Source organism: Zophobas morio, unplaced genomic scaffold (assembly GCF_036711695.1).
Source record: "Zophobas morio isolate AGI-343-1 ecotype UQ-CSIRO unplaced genomic scaffold, CSIRO_AGI_Zmor_V1 ptg000021l, whole genome shotgun sequence".
Classification (NCBI taxonomy): domain Eukaryota; kingdom Metazoa; phylum Arthropoda; class Insecta; order Coleoptera; family Tenebrionidae; genus Zophobas; species Zophobas morio.
Window position 1 is genome coordinate 26,762,012 of NW_026972126.1, and position 21,427 is coordinate 26,783,438.

General features: G+C 39.0%; 1 protein-coding gene across 1 annotated transcript in view; it reads right to left on the reverse strand.

Annotated features, from left to right (window-relative positions):
- LOC135132977 (G protein-coupled receptor kinase 1) overlaps window positions 1–21,427 on the reverse strand; it is a 151,882-nt gene that overhangs the window by 80,817 nt on the left and 49,638 nt on the right. Inside the window, exon 3 of the mRNA XM_064061195.1 lies at window positions 15,521–15,594. Within this exon, the coding sequence (XP_063917265.1) occupies window positions 15,521–15,594 (74 nt within the window). The remainder of the gene's footprint in view (window positions 1–15,520; window positions 15,595–21,427) is intronic.

The following is a 21,427-nucleotide window of genomic DNA, read 5'->3' on the forward strand; positions in this document are numbered from 1 at the left end:
CGCGATCTTTCGAATTTTCAATTTTTCATTTTTTCGATTGTTCGAATTTACGATTTTCGATATTTCGATTTTTCTTTCCGATTTTCGATTTTTTGAGTTTTCAATTCTCGATTTTTCGATGTTTAGATTGTTTGATTTCATCGATTTTTCCAATTCTCAATTTTCGTTTGTTTAATGTTTGACTTTTGGATTATTAGATTTTGCGATATTTCTTCAATTTTCCCATTTCTCAATTTCCCGATTTTGAATTTTCAGATTTTTCAAATTTTTAATTTGTTGATTTTTCGAATTCTCAAATTTTCGAGCTCTCGAGTTCAAATTTTTCGATTTGTCGATTTCCCAATTTCTCAAATTTTTGTTTGGTTCTGCATTTTATCGATTTTATGAATTTCCAATTTTTTGGTTTTCCAATTTTCAGAGTACTCAATCTCTCGATTTTCCATTTTTCGAATTCCGAAGTTTTCGCTTTTTCGATTGCACAAGTTTTGGGTTTTTTAATTTTTTGATTTTCCGAATTCTCAATTTTTCGTTTTCTCGAGTTCTCGATTGCCCAATTTCTCAATTTCACTATTTTCCGATTCTGCATTTTTCAATTTGTCAATTTTTAATTTTTCGATTTTTCGAATTCTCAATTCTCAATTTTTCGATGTTTAGATTGATTGATTTTTGGATTATTCGATTTCGCGATCTTTCGAATTTTCGATTTTTAGATTTTGCAAATTTTTGATTTTTAGAATTCTCAGTTTTTCGTTTTTCTTTTTGGTTTTTGGACTTCTCGAATTTTCGATTTTCTATGTCTCTTCAGTACCCAATTTTCGATTTTTCGTTTTTTTCGAGTGTTTAGTTTTTAATATTTCGTTTTTTTTGAGTTCTGAATTCTCGATTTATCGGGTTTCCCATGTTTATCGATTTATTGTGATTTTCTGATTTTTTTTATTTTTTGAATTCTGAGTGTTTCGTTTACACAATTGTTTGATTTTTCAATTTTTCAATTTTGCAAATTTCCAAGTTTTACAATTTCCTCATTTTCCAAGTTTTTAAAATTTTTTGAACTTTCGTTTTTCGATTTCCGATTTTTCCGAATTTTTGCTTTTTTGGTTTTTCCAATTCTAAATTTTTCGTTTTTTCGGTTTTTCGATGTTTAAATTTTTTGAGTTCTCGAATTCTACTTTTTGATTTCTCACTTCCACGATTTCTCGATTTCACAATTTGTCAATTTATCAAAATTTTTTATTCTGCATTGTTCAATTTCCCGATTTTTCTATTGTCAGTTTTTATATTTTTTGGCTTGTCTCTATTAATTCATTTTCAGATTCCGCATTTTTCAATTTGTCGATTTTAGATAACCGATTTCGATATTTACATTGCTCAATTTATGTTTTTTTCCAAATTCCAAAAATATCACGTGTTCAGTGTCACAGAGCAATATTTTCCGAAAATACGCTGTGAAATTTGAATTTTTCCAAATTTTTAAAATTTTGCTATTACACTCCACCTCTCGGTCTGATAACGAATGAAAAATTCATCATAATTAATTGAGACCGTCTTGAGTAGGCGGTGCTTAATCTTTGGCTTTTTTTTTTCTTAATATTTATAGTTATTTTTTTATAACATGATACTTAAAACATGTTTCACTTTCAGAAAAACGAGAATTTGGCGATTAAGCTCCGCCCTTCGGCTCACGATGAATAAAATAAATCATCACATTTGAGACACGGGTGGGTGGGCGGGGCTTAATTTTTTTTTTATTCTAAATACACATATGTATTCTTCTTTTTACAACAAGAAAATGAGAACATTTGAAAATACCTTTAGACGGAAATATGGATTTTGCAATTACACTCCACCCTTTGGTATGACAACGAATGAAAAATTTGCCATAATTGAAACCGTCTCGGGTGGGGGCGGGGTTTAATTTGGATTTTTTTCTTAATACATAGTTTCTTTTTACAACGCGATACTTAAAACATGTTTCACATGCGGTAAAACGAGAATTTTGCAATTAAGCTCCGCCGTCCGGCTCACGACGAATAAAAAAAAACATCACAATTGAGATAGGGCGGGTGGGTGGGTTACTTTTTTCAATGTTGTGTTTAAAAAAAAAAAAAACTATAATGTATATTGTCATCCCCCAAAAAATTTACTTAGTTTTAAGTTTCTTGTTGTGAAAAGGAGGAAACGTAAGTTAAGAAAAAAACGGTAAAATATAAGCCCCGCCCACCCACCCCGTCTCAATTCTGATGATTTTTTTATGCATCGTGTGTCGGGGGGTTGAATTTTGCAATTATGCTCCGCCCCTTGCTGTGACAACAAATGAAAAATTCATCACAATTGAGATCGGGTTGGGTGGGTGGGGCTTAATCTTCGCCTTTTTTTCTTAATATATAAAAATTGGGGCCACATCTCTATGACAATATCTAGAAAATATCACAATTGTTACACCTTCTCCGGCGACTCCCCTTAATCTCGCACCGCTTGCTGCGACAACAAAAGATTAGTTAGTTTGTAGTTGAGCGTCAATTACGCCTAATCAGTGGGTAAAAGGTGATAATTATCTTTAATTATCGGCGATTTTCTGCAAGTGAATAAACATTAATTGCACTTAATTAGCACCTTCCATTTAAACTGTCAGTAACAATCACGTTCCGTTTAGACGGCTTTTTATACACAAATTTCAACTATCTCCTTTTCAATTAATTCCGCTGTCACTCCCCCTCCATCCCTTTTGTTCCGACTTAATCTCTGCGTTCTCTTGCCGAATTAAAATGGAAATAATTCCAGCCGCTCAAAATTTCCTCTAATTATTATTATCGGCTATTTTACTGTGTCAGTGGGTCGCGAGCTATGCGAGCTCTGCACGTCACGCTCGCTCCACTTATATACTATGTTACTATTACGTCTACTGACTTCAGTGTTATAGTAAAATGGTACGTAAGCGGATTTAATTCAAGTTTTAAATTAACGCCAGCGACAAATTCAAATTTGACCGTTAGCCCCAATCCAACTACTTCCTCTTCAATTACTTCCGCTGTCAGCTCCCTGATCCTTCTCCCACTAATCCCCTCGTCTCCTTTGTCGAACCAAAACCGGACCAACTCCCCGCAATTATCCACTTTCGGCAACAGCGCCGTCATCGTCTTCTTCCTCCTCCCGAAAAATCACATTTGACATATCCTCCTCCGGGAGGGATTTGTATAGATGATAACGTAATATTCGATCCGATTTATGATAGCGCCGCATCCTCCTTTCAACCGGAATACTAAAATACTTTTTTTCCGGGACCGGGTGTGTGAATGATGGCTCAGATGTCGGCCGAATTGATGGCCCGAGCTTTAAAAAATTGATAAGGAGGTAATAAGGAGGGGGAACATCCCGAAAATGACGCCATGGAATAACCGAAATAATTCAGTCGGCATTATTGGAATTGTGACACTCGGATCGTCGTTAATTAATCTCGACCCCCACTAAAACACGATCCGACTGTTCTCCGGTGGCGGTCGCCCCCACAAATTAAACTGAATTTTTTCGTCGATCGAACGACTGCGCAAACATCTCCGGCTTTTCGCAAATATTTGCCCCCACATTAGCGCAAATTGAGGTTCGGATGACGCCGCCACCGGTCACTTCTTCCGGCCGTGTGCGAGAAGAGCGACCGGAGGCGGCGTGCCGGCGTTAATAGGACATGCAATATTTACGAGTTTTTAACGGTACACAGACGCACAGGTCAACGCTTTAATTCCGGCGGGCGCTTAATAATGGAGAGAACGGTTCGCACCGCACTACACGTCTGGTTAATAATTCAGGGGGCGGCAACGCGTTCGCGGTTTGTGCCGAATTTCAATCCACGACTCAATAGTATCAGTTGGCGGCAGGCGCGGGGGCGGCGCGCCGTCGGCGCGCCGCTTGCGGGAGGTAATGAGACGTAATCCCGCCGACTGCGCCAAATCCGTCAAAAAAAATTTTCGAAGGTCGAGCAATAAATCACGCCAATTTACGCATTTGGCTTATCGCTGATTGGCGAAAAAGCATACGCACTCGACTTTATCTAAATGCAGCGGGCGACGCAAACACGATCGGGTCCCAGATAACCCTTCTATCCCGGAATTTATGGGCACCGCAATCCGGCGTGATACACGACGATCGACACCATTGTTCCGCGAAGAGTCCCGTATTTCATGCACCGACTTACGCCGTAAATTACGGACCTGCGAGGGGTTAAATGTTGGATAAGGAAGCTGCGGATGTTACAAGTAGGTTAGCGCGACGTGCGGTCGTGATCCCCGAAAAAAAATGGGAAGAGCGGGAATCGGCGGCTTTTTGTTGCGCTTTATGAAATAGGTCGGTTTTTGTGCGAGAGTCGTAAAACACGAGACCGGAACGGGGCGAATCGAGCTTTTTAATTTATTTGGGCCTTTGTTTAGGGCTTCGATGGTCGCGGACGCTTTTCGCTTTTCTGAAAGCTGAAAGCCGAAAACAAAAAAAGAGTTTTACGATTTTTAGAATTTTTGTTTTGTTTGGAATCTTTGGAATCTGAACCTTTGAGTCCTTAGAGTATTTAGAATCTTACAGTTTTGCGAGTCTTTAAAGTCTTAACAATCTTTGCGAATTTTGAATACTTCAGAATTACTAGAAATTTTATAAAGTTCAGAATCTTTATAATTTTTAGCAATATTAATACTTCCAAGATCTTTGCAATTTTTAAGATTCTGTTGAATATTTGGGGTCTTTACAATTCGCAAATTAAGATTTTTAGAATGTATCGAGTTTTCAGAATTTTTGAAAGATTTGAAACCGTTGGGAATTTTCGTAATTTGCAAAATTTTCAAAATTTCCAGAAAGTTCAGATTTTCCAAAATTTCTAAAATTAACAGGCACCAGATTTTGAAATTTCTAGCTCTACCACATTTTTCAGATTTTCAGATTTTCTAAAATTTATACACCTCGAGAGTGTAATTTTTTGGAATTTTTGGAATTCCTAAGTTATAAAAATTAAAGAAAGCATTTTTCCGATCTTTACGATTTTTAGATCTTTAAGATTTTTGTTTTCTTTTAAAGTCGTTGGAATTTTTAAAATCTTTGGCATTTTAAGAGTTAACGCGATCTTTACAAGTTTTAGAATCTGGCTTTTTGGAATTTTTCTAGAACCTTTAGAATCGTTGAAGTATTGGAAACAGAATTTTAGCGTTTGACCCCTTTGAGTCTTAAGAATCTTTAGACCCTTTATAATCTTTAGAGTCTTCCCAATCTATGGAAATTTTGAACACTTTGGCACTAGGAGTTTTATAAATCCTAAAATTTCTGCAATTCCAATAAAATTTTTAAGATCTGATTAGATCTTTTTTATATTTAGAACATTAGAAGTCTAAAGTCAGTAGAATTTCTATAATCTTTAGAGCTTTCAAATTTTCATTAGTTTTAGATGCTTCAGTATCTATAGAATTTTAAATATTTTTAGACCATTAAGTTCTTTATCATCTTTCCAATTTTTAAAAATTTGGAATCTGTTAAATCTTTCGAATTTTATACACTTACAAAGTTAGATCTTGAGGTATTAGGTATTCCTGTTTGGAAAGAATTTGAAAGTGCCTTAGAGCCTCTAGTGTCTTTTCTTATAATAATTTTACTTAAATTTCTTATTTTAGCAGATTCTAGCCCCGCCCACCCGCCCTCTCCTTTCTTAAAAGGTATCTCATTTGCCAAAATCAGTTTTATCTTAGCAGGTATTAGCCCCGCCCACCCACCCTCTCTTTTGTTAGAAGGTATCTCATTTTCCAAAATCACTCTTATCTTAACAGACACTAGCCCCGCCCACCCACTCTCTCTTTTCTTAGAGGGTATGTTATTTGCCAAATTCAGTCTTATCTTACTATGTACTAGCTTTGATAATTAATTGCCCGAGGGTTTTTTTTTATACAAATAAAATTAATAGTATTTGTTAAGATAAGATTGATATTAAGACTAATCACTGGAATGAAGAGGGGGTGGATGGGCGGAGCTATTGCTTGCTTATAAAAGACTGTACGAAACAGTTAACTAAGCCCCACCCACCCACCCGTTTTCTCATTTTTAGTCTTAAAAATAAAAAATAAATCTTATGACAATTAGTATACAAAAAAATACGATTAGAGCTTCTTTTTTCTTTTTTTAAGCAGTGTACGTTCTGTTAGTTCCCATTACTACTCTACAAAAGAATATATAATTAACCCCGCCCACCCACCCCACGTTTATTTCAGTGGTTCATTTTATCTAGCCAGAATGAAATGTGGACCTTATACTCAACATTAATAAAGTCGTTAGAATGAGAACAAAGGGGGTGGGCGGAGTTAGTAAATGCTAAGATAAGACTGACTGTGGCATACTACGCACACTCTGAAAAGAGAGAGGGTGGGTGGGCGGGGCTAGTATTTGTTAAGATAAGACTGATTTTGGTAAATGGCTGAATAATATTAAGAGTAACCACTGGAATGACGAGGGGGTGGATGGGCAGAGCTATTGCTTGCGTATAAAAGACTCTGCACGAAAAAATTAACTAAGCCCCACCCACCCACCCGTTTTCTCATTTTTGGTCTTCTAAAATAAAAAATAAATCTTATGACTTATAACAAAAAAAAAATACAATTAGCGCTTTTTTTTCTTTTTTTAGCAGCTTACGTTTTACTAATTCCATTCCCATTGCCACTCTAGAATAGAAAATATCATTAACCCCGCCCGCCCACCCCGCCTTCATTTCAGCGATTCATTTTATCTAGCCAGAACGAAAAGTGGACCTTATACTGACCAGAAATAAAGTCGTTAGAATGAGAACAGCGGGGGTGGGTGGAGCTAGTACTTGCTAGGATAAGACTGACCGTGGCATATCACATCCACTCTAAGAAAAACGAGGGCGGGTGGGCGGGGCTAGTATTTGCCAAGATAAGACTGACTGTGGCATATCACATATACTCTAAGAAAAACGAGGGCGGGTGGGCGGGGCTAGTATTAGTTAAGATAAGACTGACTGTGGCATATTACATACACTCTAAGAAAAACGAGGGCGGGTGGGCGGGGCTAGTATAGTCGTTCAAAAAATTCTCAAAAAATACTTGACGATGTGAATCCAAAAATATAGCGTGTTTGGGTGACGGGACAATATTTTCGAAAAATTCAGATTGAAATTTGAATTTTTTTAAATTTTTAAAAAGGTTGCAGTTGGGCCAAACTTTGTCCGCTGCAAAGTGATAAAAATGAAGGGAATGGAATGGTGTTCTGTTGCTGAATGAACTTGAACAAATCTACAGATTCTAGATATTTTGAAGATTCTAGAAATCTAGTGATTCTAGAAATTGTATATATTTTTCGGATTACGAAGTTTCTAGTGTTTCCGGAAATTTTAGAGAATCTGGAGATTCTAGGAACTCTAAAAATTCTAGAGGTTCAAGAATTTCATGAGATTTCACAGATTCCAGCGATTCCGGAGAGTCCGGTACTTATAGACATTCTATAGATTCCAGAGATTCTAGAATCCACTGATTCCAGAGGTTCTATAAATTTTAGAGATTATACACCTACTAGAGCTTTCGGAGAACCTAGAGTTTCTAGAAATTCCAAAGATTAAAAAGAATTTAAACTGACTAAAGATCTTAAAGAACCTAGAAATCTAATGATACTAACGATTCTAAAGATTATAGAGATTCTGGATATTTGAAAAATTAAAGAGATTGAAGAAATTCAAGACTTTCAAGGGATTTCGGAATTTCACAGATTTGACGTGCAAACTCTGTCCATGCGTAAATTCAAAATTACTTTGAAACAGTATTTGCTCTCAAAGGCTTTCTACACCTTTGAAGAGTTTCTAAATGATGTGTTGTAGTTTTCAATTTAAATGTATTAAATTTTAATTTTGTATCTTGACTTATGCAAAAACCGCTGTAGTTTTTTATGCACTAATAAACTTATTAAGATATTCAAGATTTCCAGAGATTGCAGAAATTCAATAGATTCCAGAGAATCTAGATACTCTAAAGATTCCAAAAGTTCCCAAAAAATTTTTTAGAAATTCTAGAGGTTCTAGAGATTTTAGAGACGCTATATCTACAATCCTAAAAACTCTAAAAAATCTAATCATTCTAAAGATCCTATATATTTTAGGAATTATAAAGTTTCTAAAGATTCTCGAGATTCTGGAATTTCAAGCGATTCCAGAAATTTCACAGATTCCAGAGACTCTCGAGATTCTAGATATACCTACTATAGATATTCTATATATTTTAGGGATTATTAAACTTCTAGAGAGTCTACAGACATTTGGAGATTGAGGAGGTTCTAGACATTTTATAGATTCCCGAGATTCTATAAACTTTAGAGATTATAAAGCTACTAGAGCTTTCGGAGAATCTAGAGTTTCTAGAAATTCCAAAGATTTCAAAGAATTTAAACAGACTAAAGATCTTAAGGAGTTTGAAATCTAATGATACTAACGATTCTAGAGATTATAGAGATTCTGGAGATTTGAAAAATTCAAGAGATTGAAAAAGTTCAAGAATTTCAAGGGATTTCGGAGCTTTCACAGATTTCAGAAATTCCAGAGAATATAGACATTCTACAGATTTTTAAGATTCTGGGGATTCTAGAGGTACTAAAAATTCTAGAAATCTACTGATCCAAGAGATTCTGCGTATTTTAGGGATTATAAAGCTTCTATAAATTCTGGAGAAGCCAGAAATTCCAGAGATTGTATAAATTCAAGAGTTTCTAGATATTCAAGATTTTCCAGAGACTGCAGAAATTCAATAAATTCCAGAGAATCCAGATACTCCAGATCTCAAAGGTCCTCGAGATAAAACAAAATCCAGAGTTTCTAGAAATTCTAAAGATTCTAGAAATTTTAGAGACGCTATAACTACAATCCTAAAAACTCTAAAAATCTAATAATTCTAAAGTCCTATATATTCTAGGAATTAAAGTTTCTAAAGATTCTCGAGATTCTAGATATACTATATTCTATATATTTTAGGGATTATTAAACTTCTAGGGAGCCTACAGACATTTGGAGATTCCTGAGTTTCTAGACATTTTATAGATTCCCGAGATTCTATAAACTTTAGAGATTATAAAGCTATTAGAGCTTTCGGAGAATCTAGAGTTTCTAGAAATTCCAAAGATTTCAAAGAATTTAAACAGACTAAAGATCTTAAGGAGTCTAGAAATATAATGAAACTAACGATTTTAGGGATTATAGAGATTTTAGAGATTTGAAAAATTCAAGAGATTGAAGAAGTTCAAGAATTTCAAGGAATTTCGGAGATTCCACAGAATTCAGAAATTCCAGAGATTATAGACATTCTACAGATTTTAAAGATTCTGGAGATTCTAGAGGTACTAAAAATTCCAGAAATCTACGGATCCAAGAGATTCTGCGTATTTTAGGGATTATAAAGCTTCTATAAATTCCGGAGAAGCCAGAAATTCCAGAGATTGTATAAATTCAAGAGTTTCTAGATATTCAAGATTTTCCAGAGACTGCAGAAATTCAATAAATTCCAGAGAATCCAGATACTCCAAAGATCTCAAAGGTCCTTGAGATAAAAAAAAAAATGTAGAGTTTCTAGAAATTCTAAAGATTCTAGAGATTTTAGAGACGCTACATCTACAATCCTAAAAACTCTAAAAATCTAATAATTCTAAATTTCCTACACGTTTTAGAATTATAAAGTTTCTAAAGATTCTCGAGATTCTGGAAATTCAAGCGATTCCAGAAATTTCACAGATTCCAGAGACTCTCGAGATTCTAGATATACTATAGATATTCTATATATTTTAGGGATTATTAAGCTTCTAGGGAGTCTACAGACTCTTAGAGATACCGGAGGTTCTAGACATTCTATAGATTCCAGAGATTCTATAAACTTTAGAGATTTTAAAGCCACTAGAGCTTTCGGAGAACCTAGTTTCTAGAAATTCCAAAGATTCCAAAGAATTTAAACAGACTAAAGATCTTAAGGAGTATAGAAACCTAATGATACCAACGATTCTAGAGGTTATAGAGATTCTGGAGGTTCTAGAGGTACCAAAAATTCTAGAAATCTACTGATCCAAGAGATTCTACGTATCTTAGGGATTATAAAACTTCTATAAATCCCGGAGAAGTCAGGGATTCCAGAGATTCTATAAATTCAAGAGTTTCTAGATATTCAAGATTTTCCAGAGATTGCAGAAATTCAATAGATTCCAGAGAATCCAGATACTCTAAAGATTCCAAAGGTTCCCGAGATAAAAAAATCTAGAGTTTCTAGAAATTCTAAAGATTCTAGAGATTTTAGAGACGTTATATCTACAATCCTAAAAATTCTAAAAATCTAATAATTCTGAAGATCCTATATATCTTAGGAATTATAAATTTTCTAAAGATTCTCGAGATTCTGGAAATTCAAGCGATTCCAGAAATTTCACAGATACCAGAGACTCTCGAGATTATAGATATACTAGATATTCTATATATTTTAGGGATTATTAAACTTCTAGGGAGTCTACACACATTTAGAGATTCCGGAGGTTCTAGACATTCTATAGATTCCAGATGTCCTATAAACTTTAGAGATTATAAAGCTACTAGAGCTTTCGGAGACCCTAGAGTTTCTAGAAATTCCAAAGATTCCAAAGAATTTAAACAGACTGAAGATCTTAAGGAGTCTAGAAATCCAATGATACTAACGATTCTAGAGATTAATGAGATTATGGAGGTTTGAAAAATTCAAGACATTGAAGAAATTCAAGAATTTCAAGGAATTTCGGAGATTCCATAGATTTCAGAAATTCCAGAGATTATAGACATTCTATAGATTTTAAAGATTCAGGAGGTTGTAGAGGTACTAAATTTCCAGAAATCCACTAAACCAAGAGATTCTGCATATTTTAGGGATTATAAAGCTTCTATAAATTCAGGAGAAGCCAGGGATTCCAGAGATTGTATAAATTCAAGAGTTTCCAGATACTCTAAAGATTCCAAAGATTCCCGAGATAAAAAAAAAACTAGAGTTTCTAGAAATTCTAGAGATTCTAGAGATTTTAGGAATTATAAAGTTACTAAAGATTCTCGAGATTCTGGAAATTCAAGAGATTCTAGATATACTATAGATATTATATGTATTTTAGGGATTATTAAACTTCTAGGGAGTCTACAGACATTTAGAGATTCCGGAGGTTCTAGACGTTCTATAGATTCCAGAGGTTTGGAACTCCCGAAACTCCCGTACATAACGTACTGAACAGTTAATCTGCCATTTTCCAGACATCCGGGGGATTACTAATATAATTCACTTATGGCATTTAAACTAAAAAAAAATCATACGCTCGTGGACCCGCCAACTCCGAATTTATTATTTGTACAGCGCAGACTGGGTAAAGCGCATAATATGCGGCAGCTTTTAACTTGCGATATTCAAATATTTGCACTGATTCAAAAACTAGTTTGAAAACTTGCTAAATTTCTCTTAGCACACACAACACGGGAACGCATCGCACTCTCGGCTCCCCAATCACGCGATCCCGATTGTCGCCCAAAGTACACAAACAATGTAAACTATGCACGGCTAAGGGTAAATATCCCCGTTATTAATATCGAGAATAACGTTATCAGATATTAATTTTCGTTAGTGGGAACACGTGTTCGTTCCCAGGTCGAGCCTTTCGCTCTGTAGCTTTCCCAGCAAATTAAAAACTCCCCTTATTTATAAATAATAACGGCGCGGTTCTTCTAATTGCCCTTTTATTCCGAAACTTCAGCGTTAAAAATTCCCGTCGGCGAAAACACCGACATAAAAATAATCGCTCCCACTTTACATTCGTGTCGACGTGTCCATCAGTAAAAAATTCGTGTCGAAAAATAGATCAATTCCTGGAAAAAATGCAAAGTCCGCAATTAAACTAATTAAAAAGTGATATTATTCTATAAGGCGTGTTTATTGTTTATAAACAGCGGAACTGACGCATGCCGGTTATCACGTGACACTATCTCATTAGCGCGGACGTCAATATAATATTCACTTTTCTTGTTCGGTGTACATGCAACATTCACTCGAAATTATAACGTGTATGTATAATCCACCCCGCACGTGTATTACTGGTTGCCCGCCTCTCACCTGCCCCACTTAATCTCCCTAAAATTTCAATTAACATCCTCGTCGTTAAAACGCCGAGATGAATTACAACGTCTACAATCATTCAAGTTTACGGTGCATCGTTACCATCCGACACACTCATTCCTTATCCGTTTTAACGAGATCCCGGATAGAAATCGCTAAAATCTTCCTAGACTTTATAGCCCCGAGCCGTCATTGTTTCGTGATGAAATGTCCAGACTCCGGCGAGATAAGCTCGAACTTGATGAAAATAGCCTTCAATTTTCATTCCGTAAAACAGCTTCTCGAAGAGATTGAATTATTAATTAAAATAAATAGCGGACAATTTCTTTTTCTCGAAGCGGATTCTAGATCAACATCAACATGAAACGTTCACCGATTCATAACGAGATTTCCTCGCCGTGTATTGTTGCAATCGCGAAAAGATCAAAAGGGGAATTCGGAGTGAGTCATCCGGAAAATCGCGAATTAAACCAACTAATTTTATTCGAAAATGTGTTGCATTCCGATCGAAAAGCTCTGGCAGACGTGAAAAAACGCGCTCCCGATGTTTATGTATTTTTTACTATTACTTCGGCTTGTTTATTTGGAATTCGCGAGTGTTACGTCAGCGAGCTTCGGGAATTAAGACTGGTGCTAGTATTATATAAAAATTTTTCAGACGAGACACAGATTCTCATTTTTTTCCACAGATAAAATACAGTCGGGAGATTTTCGAGCACACCATAAACCAGACGCTGTTTGTTTTCATAGTTCTTCCTGGTTTTTATCTTTTTATACCCCGGGCTTTATCTATTTATTCGTACGTTTATGGTTCTTCTCATTTTATGCGGTTCTTGCACCTAGGGCGAAAGTCGGATCTAATCTCGGTAAGTGAAGTTCATTCTCTTCCTTCTGTCTCTCCCTTTCACCCCGGCATTTAGATTGGCTATCTTGACGCGTATGGGACCTCATTACTTTAACAGCGATAAATCCAGGTTCGTTTGTCTCTTTTGAGGTTATTTTCGGGGAGCTAGGCCTCTGTTTATGAATGAGATTTCGCTTTTTGTAAACTCCGGCCAATGTAAACAGCTCCCGAGACCGTCTAATCTGTTAGCGAAATCCAAATAAAAATAATGGGCGCCCGAACAAAATTAAAAAGGAAAGAAACAAAGAAAACATCTCGATTTTAAGAGGAGTTTTATTTAGACTGAGCTCCGTTTAGCGCCTCCTTTTAATTCGCTCCGCCACGCAGCGGGAATTTCCAGAATTTTCCACAAAGGGGGGATTTCCGCCGCTTTTCTTCAACATTTCCTTTTCTCAATTCGCACACAAAGCCAATTGTGACATAAAAGCGTTAAATTCTTATGTAAATTTAAAAACTAGGCGGAGCTGTCGATATAACCGCCCATTTCCCCCCTTCTCCAACTAATTCGAAGAGAGGCGGAGCCCGAAACCCGTACTGGCCACAACACAAACAAAAACACCAACCTGTTGAAAACCCATCTAAATTATCCATTCAAAATCATCTCCATCCACCTGTGCCGGATCAATAACGCGTCGGGACGGACGGCGTCCAACTACAAGAGTCCGTACGGCGGTTAGTTAACCGACGCCACGTGACTTATCTCACCTGACATCATTCGCCGTCGGCTGACGTGACGAAAGCGTCACGTGCATCACGCACGGCACCTCGCCGACTATGATGTGCCCGCTTCCCGACACGCACCACCAGAAAAGAGGAATCAAAGAAGACGACGAGACAACGCTGAAAAACGCGCCGGCTTTAATCCGCCGGGACTGCGGGTCGAGATGGCTTCGTTTAAGTTAATTCCGGTGTAAAAATCCACGCCGGTAATCAAACGAAAGCGGGCGATTTGAGAGGATTTTTTCTTCGGTGCGGGTTTATCGGAGGAGACGTGAGCGGAATTGGGGCGGAACTAAAAGAATGGTTTATTTCTTGAGAGATAAAGGCACGGGTCGCCGCTCTCGGCGCACTGGAGCGTGTTCGACGGCGAGTCGGTTTCTGCGACGCGAAACCGGTTTCAGCCACTACGAGCCGTCGGTTTATGACCGCTTTGTTACAAACTAGTTGTCTTGTTAAAGTCCCGACGAGACATCACGCGATTGAGGAAGTGCAGGGACGAGCAACCGGTTGCAGTCTTACGAGCGATCGGTTTACGTAGTTTGTGACCCGGCCAAGACGCACCCTCTTGCACGCGTGGATCAGCAGCCAAACTAGCGCCCAAAACAGGATCAATACCCTCGAATTTAATTAAAACTACTTCGAAATTTCCGTGTCGGCGGGGCACGTGTTCCAGGCGAACTTCGCACAGCTGTAGCCGAAACACGGTCGATAAAAACCCGAAAACAAATTGCCTTCGGAATTAATTCCATCCCTTCCCGCGTTTGATTGGGTCGTCGCGGAGCTCCGGCAATTTTGTAATGGATTTTTATGATGGATAATAAAAGTCGAGAGGTTGATCGACTTGCCATTTGATCGACGTCTCTTCCGGCATCGATTCGTCGACGTTATAAAGGTCACGTATTTAGGCATTCCGGCGCGTAATTGAGACGTCGAAGACGCGGGTATCAATCAAGCCGAATTTCGATGTCTAGTTTCGAGTTTCGTCGGCGCCGCGGCGATAAGGAAAAACATAAAACGTACATTATCGTCGCCTTTTTCACCTAGATTGACGCGTCGCTCCTCTGTCAGTTAACTAAGCAATCTTCTTTGAGAAATTGCCTTCTCGTTTGCGGCTTACGCGATCGCATCATCGGATAATTATACGTGCGAAGTAATCCGGGGCGCTCCCTCCTTCTCCCGGAGACGTCACGTCGAAATTATAATTCAATTCGTCGGAGGGAATTACGCGGGAGTGTCGTCGTGAATATATTACTTAAAACTTCCAAACGGTTATTGCTTTTTTGAGGATTTAATTAGTCGCAAGATGCTCGACGCGGAACCGGTTTCACCTACGACGAATCGGTTGCGCCTTACGGAGCGTCGGTTTATGGCACACGGAAGCACTTTTTGGACTGTCGGTTGCGCAATTACTTCGGGTTGTGTATTATTTAGACCCCGAGTATAGTTTTCCACTCGAAATACGATTATCCGACCTCCGTAAACCCACTTTGCGGACAATCTAAACACACATAAAATAAACATGGAACCAGCGATGGACTGTTATTGGGTTACCGCAATTTTCGGCGTACTTTTTCGATGGAAACGGATCTCTTTCGGTGGAAAGGTCAAGCGGCCCTCGAAACAAACCCTTCCCGATTTGCATAAACAAGCCCGACCACGCCGAGATGATTTCTATTATTCGAAATTACAATAACAAATTAAGTGTAATGACGCAATCGAATGCAAAAACGCCCGGTTTAAATTCCGATTAATTCGGTTCGAAAAGCCATTTACTCACCTCTTCGTAGAAGCGAAGCTGAGGCACGGGAACTTCGGACAGGTTTTCGCAAAAATCCTTAAATAATAGATAACCTGGAAAGAAAAAGAAATTAATCGATTGTGAAACGACGGGACGAGTCGACTATAAAATTTTAATATTTGCATTTCGAGGAAAATAACACCCACATGTTGGACGGAACGAAACGGTCCGGGGTTGCTCGACCGATGAAATATTGCAACAGCGGACGTTAACGAAATTGCTTTTTCTACATTCCTCAAATGTTTTAAGGCTCCGGACGGGGCTGCTGTTTTTAAAAACGGTCTTATTAAATGGGCGATATTTCTCCGGGTGGCAGCCGGTCTGGAGCGACTTTTAAAGCGCTACGTGTTGCACGCCACACATCGGTATGTCAAGCGACGTGCGATCGGCTGCATCGCCGCGAAACCGGTTTCACCTGCTACGGTGAATCGGTTTACGCGCAATATTAAGCGGGACTTGTCCTAAAAACGCTCCGTCGTTATTAAAACCCTTCCGCAGACATGTCATTCGAGATAACGACCCTCCGAAATAATGAAGCCTCCCTTCATTATAATAATAACGCGAAGTTGTTCGCCAACAAACTTCATATCTCGGAACGATTGTGCCTGCGAATCGTGGAAAATTGTTCCAGTGCGCTCGTCAATCGCGCGTCCTCCCTTAGGTTTTCCTGGAACGTATCTAATTATCTCTGAAAGGAGGTTATTATCGGCGCTGATGCCCAGATGTCGGATTTCCTGCGGAATCTCTTCGTTCAATCGATAATATCTCGAATGTCAAAGCGAAAATCACCCGAGATTAATTATCACTTCTGGTGAGCCGCCGCCCCCGCGCCAACCAATCGAGCCGTTCCTTAGCCATCTGAAAGTTTAATGTTACCGCATCGAAGTTTTAATAGGACCTGCTTAGCTCCACTTATTACCTATTTAAACATTAAAAGCAATTTAAGTGTGGCAATCTCCACTATCGGGGAACGACCCCTCGGGGACGCAAAAACCGCCGCCAATTGCGAGAGTGGCGAAAAACTTCCGCGCACCAAATGAGGAAAAACGCCCGTTTTTATACGCACGCAAATTCGGGCCGGAGGCAATTTTCCAAAGGCGCCCCCATCAATTAGCGGAGGGGTCGACGGACCTCCTAGACATTCTTCCCGTTTTTTTTTGTTCCGCCGTGACGTCGTCCAATATAGCAAATGGGATTTGGGATTTCGATAGAGTTTCTGCGTCTCTCCGCGGACGTTTTTATTCTTTTTTATTTCGGGCGAGATTACGCTGCCAGTAATCATTACGTTTATAAAAGGGGCGAACGCGTGTTTAAATCAAAAAAATGAGGGACCTCGTTATGTTTTTTCCTCTCGGGAAATGTGCTAATTGGCTCTTATTCTTTTAACGGACTTTCTTTATTTTTTCGGGGATAATTAGCGAGTCGGGTGTTAGAAAAACAAGGACGGAGGGGACGCCGGACCGGGAAAGGGTTGCCGGGTGCGCTGTTTGCACAAGGGCCGTGTCCTGAATTCCCGTTATAAAGATACAGGAAAATCGCATTTGACTAGATCATGTAAATAAGAGACCGTCCTGAATCTAAAATGCCTTCAATAAAGGACCTGATATTGCTGGAATAACATTTTTCGGCGCTCGGAAATCTATTATCTCGTCCGATATACCGCCGACGTACACACACACACACACACTCAGCGACGGCAACGACAAACCGGTTTCCCTTAATGCGATGCGTTGAACGAAACTGCTGCTGCGACGTGCGATCGGTTTCCCCGACGTGCAACCGGTTTCGGCTGCACGGCGCGTCGGTTTACGTGCTTTATTGCGGCCCCACGGCTACGTATCGACGAAATTTAGGTTAACACGTGTTCCAGCCGGCAAATAAACCTCTCGAAATAAATTATCTCCAGACTGACAAGCGCAAATGTACGCAGACCCCACGTAACGAAATTACGCACCGACCAGGCGATTTTTTAGCATAAAGTCTGGTGAGTCACGACTGACACATCTGGAATTCTTCAACGTCGTTAATGTTGGCGGTCTTCGCGACACGTCTGCAGGTAATCGCTGTTCGAATTAAAATCGCAGCATTTCTGATTTGGGTACGTCGTACGTGATGAGATGGTTTAATTGATTGCAAATCCAGCGTTAAATAACGCGTCTCGAGCCTGAGGCTTTCATCTAGTAAATTAGTAGTGGGTTGATCGTTTAGGTTGTCGACTTTAATCTCGAAATGGGGTTGGAAGTTGGACGTTATGGTCAAAAACGGGGGAATTTGTGCAAGACAATGTCGCCGTCGTCCAATCGGAACGCCGGCCCGCCATGTTCCATTAAAATTCAATTAAATCTCACATTCGTTAACCCCGCTTCTAACTCTTTATAAATAGAACTCGATCGAATGAAAATACGACACGAGTCAAGCGGTCCGTATCAGCACTTGTCCGGTTAATTAGATGGAATTGCTCGGACCAGATGTGTTGACCTTGCCGGACGTCAATAGATACGCAACAAGGGGAAGCCAAACGCGCCTCAAACGGTTAATTTTTCTCGAATCGGGGCTAAATCTTCGACTTCTCGATCAATCATCTCGACATCGATTAGAGAACAGACTCGGAGTCGTCGTCGTCGACAATCTGAATACCGGAGGAAAGTGGAAGGGAACGAAAGTGTAATGATGGCAAGGAATGGACGTCGTTTGGAGATGGTGCAGCTCGAGACGGAGGTAACGAGGACATTACGGGTTTTATCGCGTTCCGGGGAAAACAACAAACATGGTTGTTAGAGGAGCCGGACCCGGCGAATCCGCCATTTTTACGGTCCCGCCACGAAAAACCGAAAGTCGAATTGTTTCGGGATTACCGGACCTAATTCGAACTTCGAGCGAAAAAAGCGGACAAACTTCATCATCATCGCGTTTCGAAAGTTCCTCGCTAAAATATGCACCGTCCCGAATTTCCCTAATTCTTGTATTTTCTCCGCTCGCGCTTACCCCACATTAAGAAAATCTCGCCTTCCCACGACCCAATCGATACCTCCTCCGTCCTCCAATCTTCTCTCAATTCCGCGCCAGATTGAAGGATTCCCTAAATATCCCATGAAGCCGGTGCATAAAACATCTGCAATCCAATAACTCCGGAAACCGAAGAAGTTCGCGAAAAAACGAAAACGCGCCCCACTTTACGCGGGTTTCTATTAATAGCCGACGTTTTGATGAATGCATGCACTTGATTTAGTAATGCCGCGTTCCGCACCAACAGAGCCTGACGGCTGTATTTCCACGAGACCTGGAGGAGAGGCTTAAAAGCTTTTTTTTTACTACTTTTGACGCACTTATAAAGCGATAGCACTCGCGAAGGTTATTTAAACATTACGTCGGATTAAAGTTGAGCTTCAAGGGCGGAGGAAGGAGTCGGGTGCGCTATGTGTAGGGAGCGCGGGCGTGCCGCTCACGCGACACCGCATCCGCACGAGCCGAGTGGCAGTCGGGCACGGTATGAAAGGCGAGCGGTCGTCTGATAGCGAGACGGACTTGTGCCGCTTACCTCACACGCTGGACCGGGAAACTTACTAAAAAGCTGCGTATCATCAGTTACGTTATCAATATTTCTAAAATGTTTATACGTCGTAAATTATAGCAATGTTAAGACATACGTCTCTCCCAATCAACGTGGTTTTGTTAGTGGTCGGTTTACGGTCAGTAATATAGCCGCATTTACGCAATACTTAAGTCAAACCGTTGATATGCGACGTCATGCTGATGTGGTTTGCACTGATTACACTTGAGCTTTAGATTAATTAAAAATAATATTTCAGTTACTTCTGGAGTTCGACAGGGTTCCAATCTTGGTCCTTTTCATTCATTTCGTTGATCAATGATCTACACAAACGGTTTTTTTGTTATGTGCATTATGTAAGTACGAGTATATGGGACCCTACCTATGCATCCCATTTCACAGCGTTACATATTTTATATATTTTTCAATTTTGTTAAATCCATTTGTTAATTTTGTCCTCTAAATGGCAAATTCTCTTAGACAATGCAAGGTAATATTATTATCCTGCCTGAAAATTAACCAATGCGTTGATGGCAGAAATGAAATTCAATGTCAAGTTAGTCAGATCCACACTTTCAAGTTCATCTGAATATTTTCATTTTTTCATGTCATCCTCAAATTGAAAAATGACACCGTTCCATATATCTTTCTCCCTTGCATTTGGCTTGTTTATATACGTAGTCTTTTTTCCACAACTTAAAATTTTATCAAAATGGTAAATTTTTGCCAGCAAATACGGATTTTGCTATTACGCTCCGCCCCTCAGTCTGACAAGGAATGAAAAATTCATCGGAATTGAGAGAGAAATTAAGAAAGAAACAAAAGCCAAAGATAAGCCCCGCCCGCCCACCCCACCTCAATTGTGATGATTTTATTTTATTCGTCGTGAGCCAGGGGGCGGAGCTTAATTGCAAAATCCGTATTTTCCAGCAAAATTTTACCATTTTGAACTTGTTTTCTGTTTCTTGTTAAAAAGAATATTGCGTATTGTGCTTAAAAAAAAAGGCAAAATATAAGTCACGCCCGTGCATACAAAAATCATCAAAGCTTAGATAGGGCGGGTGGGCGGGGCTTGCATTTAGCTTTGTTTTTCTCACTGTACGTCTTCTTTTCACCACTAAAGACTCAAAACTTTGTCAAAATGTTACATTTTATATGGAAATATGCATTTTGCAGTTACGCTCCGCCCCTCGGTCTGACAAGTAATGAAAAATTCATTGGAATCGAGATGAGGGCGGGTGGGCGGGGCTTATATTTTGCTGTTTTTTTAAACACATGTCTCTACGAAAATTTATCATTTTGACAATGTTTCAAGTTTCTTTTTGTGGAAGGAAGATTACCAACATTAAGAATGAAACAAAAATAAAAAGATAAGCCCCGCCCACCCACCCTACCTCAATTGTGATTATTTTATTTTATTCGTCGTACGCTACGGGGCGAAGCTTAATTGCAAAATCCGTATTTCCCTGCAAAATTTTACCATTTTGAACTTGTTTACAGTTTCTTGTTGTGAAAAGAAAATTACGTATATATAAAAAAAGCAAAATATAAGTCCCGCCCATGCATAAAAATTCATCAGAGCTGAGATAGGGTGGGTGGGCGGGGCTTGCATTTTGCTTTGTTTTTCTCTCTGTACGTCTTCTTTTCACAACTAAAACCTCAAAACCTTACCAAAATGTTAAATTTTGTACGGGAATGTGGATTTTGCAATTACGCTCCGCCCCTCGGTCTGACAAGGAATGAAAAATCCATGGGAATTAACACGAGGGCGGGTGGGCGGGGCTTATATTTTGCCGGTTTTAAAAAATATATGTCTCTACGAAAATTTACCATTTTGACCATGTTTCAAGTTTCTTCTTGTCCAAGGAAGATTACCAACATTAAGAAAGAAACAAAAATAAAAAGATAAACCCCGCCCACCCACCCCCACCTCAATTGTGATGATTTTATTTTATTCGTCCTGAGCCAGGGGGCGGAGCTTAATTGCAAAATCCGTATTTCCCTGCAAAATTTTACCATTTTGAACTTGCTTTTAGTTTCTTGTTGTGAAAAGAAAATTACGTATACATAAAAAAAAATCAAAATATAAGCCCCACCCATACATAAACAAATCATCAGAGCTGAGATAGGGCGGGTGGGCGGGGCTTGCATTTTGATTGGTTTGTCTCACTATACGTCTTATTTTCACAACCAAAGTCTCAAAAACTTAACAAAATGTCAAATTTTGTAGGAAAATGTGGATTTTGTAATTATATTTCGCCCCTCGATCTGACAAGGAATAAAAAATTCATGGCAATTAACACGAGGGCGGGTGGGCGGGGCTTATATTTTGCCGG